The sequence below is a fragment of the Balaenoptera acutorostrata genome, chromosome 15, assembly GCF_949987535.1.
Source record: "Balaenoptera acutorostrata chromosome 15, mBalAcu1.1, whole genome shotgun sequence".
Taxonomy (NCBI): Eukaryota; Metazoa; Chordata; class Mammalia; order Artiodactyla; family Balaenopteridae; genus Balaenoptera; species Balaenoptera acutorostrata.
Window position 1 is genome coordinate 70,622,627 of NC_080078.1, and position 9,688 is coordinate 70,632,314.

The 9,688-nt window shown below is 59.2% G+C and overlaps 1 protein-coding gene across 1 annotated transcript; it reads right to left on the minus strand.

The window, feature by feature from the left end:
• Positions 1–783: 783 nt before the first annotated feature.
• MAFB (MAF bZIP transcription factor B) lies at positions 784–4,061 on the minus strand. Its single transcript, XM_057530244.1, has one exon. The coding sequence runs from the start codon at positions 3,691–3,693 to the stop codon at positions 2,722–2,724; it is 972 nt and encodes a 323-aa protein (XP_057386227.1). The 5' UTR covers positions 3,694–4,061; the 3' UTR covers positions 784–2,721.
• Between the last annotated feature and the right edge of the window lie 5,627 nt (positions 4,062–9,688).

A 9,688-nucleotide genomic window follows, 5' to 3' on the forward strand; every position in this document is an offset into this window, starting at 1 on the left:
TGGAGGACATATGGGCAGAGCTGCCGCACCAGAACAATGCCCCAACCCCCTACGACCCCCGATTTGTGGAGTCATTGAGATCCTGGTCCGATGGTGCAGTGCCCTTCCTTGGGGCTGAGGGCTCCAGGCCTGAGTGGCAGCAAACGGCTTGCACAGATGGGCTTCCTGTCTGAAGGGTCTTACACCCCAAGACCTCGTGCCGGATTCCACCTGCTTTCACAAGCCCTGGGGGAGAGGAGGCTAGGCCTCCACTCAGAGCCAGCATTCTAGGGCAATTCTGGTTGCTCCCAGCAGGTGCTCCAAGCAGGAGGGCCAGAATGGCAGGGCCCGAGAGCCTGATTGCCAGAAACACCCTGCTTCCCCATCAGGGTGGCAGCTCTCGGCTTCCTGGGTTCAGCCAACCTCAGAGCCAGCAGGCTAGCAGACCAGTCCTGATGCCCAAGCCTGAAAGCTCCGCCAAAGTGGCGTGTGCCCCCTCTCCGCTCATCAACCGGCTCCTGACCGGTGTCCGTACCTAGAGTGAGAAGCAGAAGACACGTTTGAGGCTCAGGTACCCACACACACGCACTCACACACTCAAGGGAGAGCTTTGCCCAGATTTGTCTGTTTCCCCACTGGCCGGGGGAAGGGTGAGAGTGCCGCCCAAACTGGGGCGATACTTGAAGAGGCAAGAGAAGAAAAGACAGGCGAACGCGGAGTCCTGTAAATAAACACCATTTCCATGGTTTTAATAAGCAAAATAGGAAACCATTTTAATAACCGAAAAACAGAAACCAGTCTGAATAAAACTACAATAGACTAGGTTTTAATATTTTCATATCATAAGCAGGGTTTGAAATTGATCCCTTATTGTACATGAAATAAAAACAATTTCTGTTGAGGCAAATTTGATTTCAACACAGTTGAATCCGTAAAAACCGAAGCTCGTTTCTGATGCAGGACAAATATCCACAATATTTAAAACTGCAAGCACCATGCGGTTCATACAATCTTGTTATTACTGTTAATTTATCAACTAATACAAACTCAAAAATGCATCCGGCCAGCAGCGCCAGCAATTTCAAATGAGAACTAAAAAATACGCTTTCATTTTGGTATTTTTGTCAGTGCAACTTAAATCCTCTTACTGACCTGCAGGGGAAAAAAAGTAATAATAAAGCAAAAACACCCAGATCGTCCCTATAACTACTATACAACTGAAGGCGGCGGGGGTAACACCACCAATAACTCTCCCGCTATCTCAAAAGCAGGGAAAGAAACACACATAACATATTGGTCTAAAGAACGCACTTGAAAGTTGCAAAATTACTTGCCAATGTTTGGGTTTCTGGTACTTTCTGAGTGTGGTGATTGGTTCAACATAAGTTCAGGTCACCGTTGGGCAGTCTGGGCTGGTGAAGCCGGTCACCCGAGGAGCATTTCGGCCCCAGCAATTAGTGCGGGCCTGGAGAGTTTCGTGGGGACCCTGGGGTGATTCTGGTTGCAATAAAAAGCAAACAAGATCTGTTTTCCTTTCCTTTCTTGGTAGGGGTGTCGACAACGTAGCCCTAAAACCAGGTGATGTGAGGACACTCCCCGGCCTCCAGGGTGTGAAACTCTGCAGCTGCCCTGCCCTGGTACTAGGGAGCTGGGACCCCAGTCCTCGTTATCCCAACAAAAACAAAATTTAAAACTAGAACGGGAGGAAAAGAGGACCGAAAGGGGGCAGGGGAGGGGGAGAAAACATGCAATTTCCAAGGGTGCCCCAAGACAAAGTTGTTTTCTGATGCAAATGCCCAGAAGTTTTTTTTTTTCTTTTTTTTTTACTTACAAAAAAATGCCATAATAATAAACCCAAACAAAGACACTCAGCTTGCTGCCAGGTTCTCTTAAGCGGTTTGGCGGGGCGGGTATTTACAAGCCTACAGCCCATAGACTGAAACCCGACAAGCAGCCGCCGGAGTTTCCGAACTGCGATCCCTTCTCACCCAAAGAAACAAGGGGGATTATGATCCATGATCAACAACATGCTAAAGTTAAACAAGAAAATGGTACAAAATAGAAATTATTACCATACATGTCCAGCATGCAGGATTAATATTTTTAATGCAGATTTCCGTATTTTTTCTATATAATCGAGCAGGCAATAAAACTGATGAGATTTGCGCGCAGAACGTCCTAACTGAGGCCCGCGTCTCGGGGCTGAGAGCCAGTGTTCTCCGGACCCTGGACAGACAGGTCCGTCTGTCCTTCCTTCCTTCGCTCAGCCTCGCCTCGCGCCTGCCGGGACGCCAGGGTCCCTCTCCTTTCCTCTCCTCGCTGCTCTCTTGCTGGGCTGGATTACGCACCGGGCCGCGAGGAAGCGGCCCCGGCTTAACGCGCAAAGTTCAGGAAGCCAGGAGTCTCCAGACGGCCTTGGCGACTCCTCGCGACTATGCCTTGCCGCCCTCCAGCCTGGAGAAAAGTTGCTCTGGAACTTCCCACCCCCTCGCCTCTCTCTGGTTCTGCTCGAGTCTAGGAGGCGCCGCTGGCGCTCACCGCTCTCGCCTTGGCCAAGGTCCCCTGCCTGCCCGCGCGCCCTCCCGTCGCCCGCGTCCCGCGCGCCCTTCCTCCCTCTCCCTCAAGTCAAACAGGTCATGGCTGGGGCCGTGGCAGGGACAGGGTCCGGGGGAGTCCGGGGCTGGGGACACGGGACGGGGAGTCCGGGCCGGGGCAAGGGCGGGGGCCGGGAGCGGCCACGACTCACAGAAAGAACTCGGGAGAGGAGGGGCTGTCGCTGGTGGAGCCCGCCTCCCTGAAGCCGGAGTTGGCGAGTTTCTCGCACTTGACCTTGTAGGCGTCTCTTTCGCGGGCCAGCCGGGACACCTCCTGCTTAAGCTGCTCCACCTGCTGAATGAGCTGCGTCTTCTCATTCTCCAGGTGGTGCTTCTGCTGGACGCGTTTATACCTGCACGACTGGGCGTAGCCCCGGTTCTTCAGGGTCCGCCGCTTCTGCTTCAGGCGGATCACCTCGTCCTTGGTGAAGCCCCGCAGGTGGCGGTTCAGCTCGCGCACGGACATGGACACGAGCTGGTCATCGGAGAAGCGGTCCTCCACGCTGCCGCTACCACCAGCCGCCGTCGCCGCGGCCGCCGCGTGCGGCCCAGGCCCGGGGTGGCTGGTGGGCAGCTGCTGCGCGGGGCTGGCCGCGCTGGACGGCGGCGGCGACGCTTGGTGATGATGGTGATGGTGCGGGTGCGCGTGTGGGCCCAGCTCGTCGTGCGCCACGCCGGCGCCCGGGTACGCGTGGTGCGGGTGTGGGTGGTGGTGGTGATGGTGGTGGTGCGCGCCGCGGAAGCCGTCGAAGCTCTGCAACGGCTGTGGCACTGGGTGCGAGCCTATGAGCGCCTCCACTGCGTCCTCGGGCGTCAGGTTGAGCGCCTCGGGGTTCATCTGCTGGTAGTTGCTCGCCATCCAGTACAGGTCCTCGAGGTGGGTCTTCTGTTCGGTTGGGCTGAAGCTGGGCGACGAGGGCACCGAGCTGCACGGCGTGCTGAGTGGTGTGGACGACACCGAGCCGGCTGGCTGCAGGCGCGTGCAGGGCCGGCCCGGGCGGTCCGCGCGCCCCAGCGGCTCCTTCTTTACGTCGAACTTGAGCAGGTCGAAGTCGTTGACGTACTCCATGGCCAGCGGGCTGGTGGGCAACTCGGGCCCCATGCTCAGCTCCGCGGCCATCGCTCACGCGAGGCGCAGCCGCCGCCGCCGCCGCCGCCCGGGGAAACTTTGCAGCCGGCCGGGGCGCGCCGAGCCGGGAGCGGGGGCGAAGAGCGGCGAGCCCGGGAGGTGGGGAGCGGAGGGCGCAGCGGGCCGGGGCCGCCGGCCAAGCCTTTGTCTGGGGACGCGGCGGCGCGCGGGAGAGTCCCGAGGCTGCCTGCGCCGCCCCAGAGCTCGGGGCTGTGGCCGAGCCGGGGCCGGGCCGAGCCGGGAGGGGCGGAGAAGCGAGCGGGGCGCGCGGCCGGGTCGAGGGGTGGCGCCGGGCGAGCGCCCGCCGCTCGCTCTCTAGCTCTCTTGCTCTTGGGCTCTCTCGGTCTCAGCCGCTCGCAGCCCGGCGGTGCAGCTGTGCGGGATCCGGCGCAGCCGCTGCCTTTTATCGCCTCCCTGATGTCACCGGGGCGCGGGGGCCCGGGCAGCCCGGCGCGCTGGCCAATGGCTGTACGGGCCCCGCGGACCGGCGGCGCAGGGCGGGGCGCGCCTGACAGCTCCTCCGCCCCCCGTGTCAGCTGACTGGCGGCGCGAGCAGCCGGAGAGCCGCCGAGGCCTGGCGGAGGGCTGGAGCAGAGAGGGACCGCCGGCTCGGGCCCAGCCCCCCACCCCCTCGGTGTCCCGGCCCCCGCCCGCTCGCCTTCGGTGCCAGCCGCCCCCCCACCCCCTCCACCACCATAGGCTGGGCCGCTTCGTCCACCCCTTCGTGCGCTCTCCTCCCTCTTTACCCTTGGCTCCCCCAACCCCAGTCCGTGTCACCCCCAGGAGGCTCAGAATGAGCGCCGGGACGACACCTCTCGGGTCCATTGTTCGCAAGCGTCCCCCGCCCAGTGGGGGACTCTCCGTGTGCAGCGCGGCCGCGGGCCGTGTGTGTGCAGTGCGTGGCTGTGTTTTTGCAGGGCTGAGCATGATTGTGTGTTGGGGGGCAGGGTTGGGGCTCGAAGAGTTGTGTTCAAATCCAACTCAGCCTCAGAGGACGCTCCTCGGGCCAAGCGGGAGCCGTCCCCCTCCTGGCGGTTGTGGTGGCCGAGCCCCGAGACAGGACTCGGCGGGCCCCGCCGCTCCCCGCACACCCCACCCACAAATGCAAAAGACGAAGGGAGTGGAGAAGGAATCGGCCCAAAGGCTCTGAAGCCCTCTCCCCAGACAAACGCAGTGAACCCTGAGTTCTCCGAGGTTGGGGGCTGAGGCCAGCCCAGGACGGTGCTCCGGGTGGCTCTTGGCTGCTGGGAAACCGGCCCTGTTTTTGTTTGAACGTTTTGTAACGATTAAGCAGATCCCGGCGTCAGCCAGCCGAGGAGAGGCTCAAACAGGCATAAAGTGCGACCCCAAGTGGCCACTGTGCGCAAAGGCGCGCAGAATCGCGGGGCCCGCAACTGGAAGTCTCGGCCGACGACTCGGACCCAGCTGGGTCTTCCCAACCCGCCCAACACCAGCGGGCCCGGAACGCAGGCTGTGTGTGCACCGGAGCCCAAGACAGGTTCCCCTAGAGCCACGTACAGGTTCTCGGGTCGGTCCTCGGACTCAGCCGCGAGTTCCACGCTGATCTCCCCCCCCACCCATGAAACTCCGCGCCCCGGCTCCGGGGATCGGGGGGCGGGGGGGCGGAGGGGCGGGGAGGGGTGCTCGGCGGCGGCTCCCTGCTCGAGAAGATCCTAGGCCGAGTTAGGCGGATGGCCGAAAGCGGAAACGCCACAGCGAGGGGCCCCAGGGCTGTCAGATGAGAAACCTCCCCGGAGCGCAGACGGGGACCCCTGAGCGCACCGCACTACGGCATCTAGACAGTGCTTGGGCGCTGCGCACCTTCCGTATCGGGTACAGGATGGCCCGAAATAAGAGCTCCCTAGACCCCGGCCCGGGCGCAGAAACCGGATAAATCGCAAATTCGCTGTACCCGGAGACCCGACCCGCCTCCCGCGTCGCTTTCTGCTCTTCAGCTTTGGGCGCGAGCAGCGAAAAGCAGGAGAAGCGCGTACCGGGTGAGTGTGTCCAGCCGCCGCCTGTGCGGGGCCAGCACGACTGACGCAGCGCGTAGGGGTCAGGTGGGCCCACTAATGCGGACGCGGCCAGATGTGTTTTCAAGTGTTAGAAGGTAAAGTATTTGCCTCCAATTAATTTTGAAAACTGTATTCTCTTGCGCCCTCGGTGAGGCTCGAGTGAGGTATGATATTGGGCCGCCTATTTTTAATAAAATGAATATATTTGAACTAAAACTTGGCCTGAAAGGTTTGGATCAGCAACCGTAGTGCTGGAAGAGCCCGTCTTCAACCCTCTGCGAGAAGCGTGCTCTCCGCAGAAAGGATCAGGCTGTCTCCAGAGAGAGCTTCCCGGGCGGCCCACGCCGCCGCCCCGCCCCTGCTCGGAGCTGGGCGCTGCGGACCAGCACCCTGCCGGTCCCTGCCGCGTTCTCACGCAGCCGGAGCGTACTCGGATCGCGGCTTAGCGGGGGAACGTTTCGAGGCTACGCTGGGTCGGCCGTCTCGGTTCTACGCAGACTATGGCTGAGGCTACAGGCGGCCAGGTTCGGACAAACGCACTGGCCTCTCCCGGTGCCGCTGAACCCCAGCCGGCAGCGCCCTCCTTCCCGCGGACACTGTGTCCTTCTGCGAGTGCAGTGAGGCGGCCGGGCCGGTCTGTGCCCTCATTGTGTCCCCTCTGGTCTGTCTGACCCGTGATGCCGAGGACCAAACCTGCGTCTTGGGAGTGTGGCCCATCGAGGCCCTAGGTTTCCTTCAGCCCCAGCTCTGAGGGTTCTAGCCTCCTGCTCCCCTGCGGGCAGCCTGCCGCGGTCTCAGAGTCTCTAGCACTCGGGCTTTGTCTGGGCGGCCGCGTTCCTCTGTCCCTGTGCCTCTGTCTCGGGTTTCGGTTGCTCCCTTCCCCTGGGCTCTGACTGAGATATCTGTCCATCCTTAGGTCCACCTTCCCCAATAACCCGTTTCCTTGCCGCCCTCCCAGCCTAGCCAGTCCCTCTTCTACCCACCCTACCCCCAACCACCTCCACCAAAAACTTGGAAACTGGTTAAAAGTGAAGCAGACGCTCAGGTTGCTCCGGAGTGAAAGCCGCTGCAGAGCAACCGACCTCACGGTGGGGCCCCGGCCTCGCCTTCCTGGCTCCTGCTGCGCTCCGCCGCGCGGCCGCGGCGTCCCAAACCCCTTGGCATCCCTCTCCCGCCTGCCGACGCCGGCGCCTCCTCTCCGAGCCTGGGGGCTGTAAAGGTCAGCGTGCCGGGCTCCCGGTCGACGCGTACCCGGAGGCTACACCCCATCCCTGAAAGACTAGTGGGGTAATGGGTGGGGGGAAGAAAAGAAGAAAAGAGAAGGGCTGGTGGGAGAAGTGGAGAGTCGAGGAAGAGAAGTGGAAAGGAAGGAGGGCAGGAGACACAGGAGTAGTGCCCCAAGCCTCTTCTGAAGGGAAGCTAAGGAGGACTGGTGGCGCCCAGAGACCTCTTCTGAACAGTTTGTTGTCTCTAACCCCCCAAACTCTAACTTGAAATTTTCACCCCTTCTCCCTACCCACCCCAGGTTGAGCCAGAGGCGAGGCGTCTGAGCGCACCACCTTGGGATTCTTCAGCTACCGATGGTGATCAAGGAGATGTCCGAGCCACAGCGGAGCCGCGGGGCACCCCGTGTGGGAGTGGGTGAAAAAGTTACTCCCTAAGGGAACGAAGGGTCCACTGCCATTCGCCGGGTTCGAGGTTCAACGCGCCGCTCCCGGCCGCCCCTGCTCAGCCCTCCCGGTAACCCGAGAGTGGCGCGCTCTCCCGTGCGCCTCCAGACCAGCGCGGCGCTCCCAGCAGCCGCGTTCAGCCCCGAGGTGCACCGTACACCCGTCTTTTCCAGAGAGCTGCAGGTGTTTGGTGTGCGAGTGGGCGTCTCTGTGCGTGCATGGGTGCAGTGGGAGGCAGTGCGGGAGGTGTGTGTGGGGCGGTATGGGTGGCGGGTGTTAGGGAAGCACGGCACGCGGAACGCTTCGAATCGCAGAGCCAGCAACTCCCGGCCTCTGCGCCAAGTGCGTTGCAGGATCGTACTATCCCGGGTCGCCAAACGGAAGCCGGTGGTCCCAAGGGCCCCAGGGTGAGTTCTGCCAGGGAGGAACCTGAGTTAGGGGACCCCCAAGAGCCTGCCTTCTGCGTTTGCATCACCCAGATGTCGGATCGCCTGTCTCCTCCAAGGAGCCCTGAAATCTCGGCTACCTTTCCCGAGGCCCTTGGGAGGAGGGGATTCTTTCGCTGCCGCTCCCTCTGAGCTTCCCAAGGTCTTTGGCTTCCAAGAAGAGGCAGAAGATAGTTCTCCCTTCCTCTTCCTCTTTCCCAAAGGCAACTGTCACTTGCCATGTTCCCTGCTTCACACAGTGGCCATCAGATTCTAACCCAATGCTTCTTAATAGGTATTCTTGGGCTTCTGGATCCTGGTGGCCTTAAGCACCCAAAGGATATAGCAGGTCCCAGTAGGGAGCCAGAGTTACCCCAACTCTGCAGAGCCTTTTCCCAGCTCCCTCCCTTCAAGACCAGGGACACCCAACGCCTCCCCCCATGCACACTCACACTGGGAATGGGAATTTATTATTAAAATTATTTTACCCACTTCTTTTTACTTTGTTTTAATGCGAATTCTAGAAATTTTTTGAATGATATATGTGGCTTATATTCTCTTCCTATTGGACAGTGCTGTGTTAGACAACCACTGGTCAGTATAGCTTCCAATACAGATGGGATATTTAATAATAATTTCCAGTCCCAACTGTACGGAGATTTTCAAAGCCTTTATCATTCACTTTTTCCTTCAATTCTCACAACTCTATAAGGTAGTGACTATTACTATCTTTATTTTACAGAGATATGTGGGCAGGTAGGCAGGTAGGTAAATACAGATGCATTGCAGTGTCCTAAGAGTTTTATCAACTCATTCAGTCCCACAGCTGCCCTTGGAGGTGGGGAGGATTATCCCCATCTTACACAAAGAAAGAAGCTCTGAGAGGTTAAGTGATTTCTTTTAGTGACACACTGGAGACAAGCTGGAGCTTCTGGCCCTAAGTCCAGTACTCTGAATACTATGAAGCACGTGGTCTTGATCTCGACTGGGTGGCATCCCAGGGACCCAGGTGTCAGCACAGCACTTCAGCTGCTCTCTGGGTCAGGATCTCCAGCTCTCCGCAGACTTAGTGGTTCCTTTCAGGTCACAGTTGAGCCTCTAGCCTTTGCCAAGTCTCTGCCGAGGGCTCAATTATCAAGGCAGTGATGAACGTGTCCGCCCTCTGGTCGATGGCATTCAAACATCTTTGGGCTCATTCTTGTTCTCTTCCCTCTTCCCTGACTGTGTGGGGCTGGAGGGTGGGAGTTAGAAACCAAGGCGGGATGCAAGCCAAAAGAGAGAAAGTTTGCAGAGTCCTCTCTAAGGTCCTGTTCTTTTACCCTTGGCCTCAACCTGACCCCTAATCTTGGCCTTGATCCTTGGTCCTGCCTCTGGCCTGAGTTGGAACTTCAGCCCATTTAACCTTCAGCCCCCATCCATCCATCCATATGGTGGGGTGGGGGGAGAAGATGGCTCAATGCTGATGAGAAGTTCGCTGTCACTCAAGGCCAGTGAGGGATGACCAGCAGGGCTCCCTCCCCCCACTCCCTCCCCATGACCCCAAGGGCAGCATTAGAGACTCTGAAGCCTCACCATTGCTCCCCAGGACTGAGGCCCTCATCCCCCCACAGCTCAACCATCACTTAAGACCTCGGTTTCTCCATCCAATGCCTTCACCCTCATCCAAGCCACCCTCATCTTTTGCTTGGATGACTACAGAGGCCTTGGTTCAGACTTTCTTCTTCTCCCCAGGACAGTAGAGCCAGTTTTCATGTTATATGAATCTGTTCATTCTACCTTCACCCCCTACTCCTGGGCTTAACTACAGATTCCTTCAATACTTGGACAAAAAACTGAATTCCTTAGCATGGCCTTCAGACCCTGAATGATCTATCTG

Excerpts from the sequence above, each read along its gene's own strand:
- MAFB (XM_057530244.1), bottom strand. The coding sequence starts at position 3,693 with ATGGCCGCGGAGCTGAGCATGGGGCCCGAGTTGCCCACCAGCCCGCTG.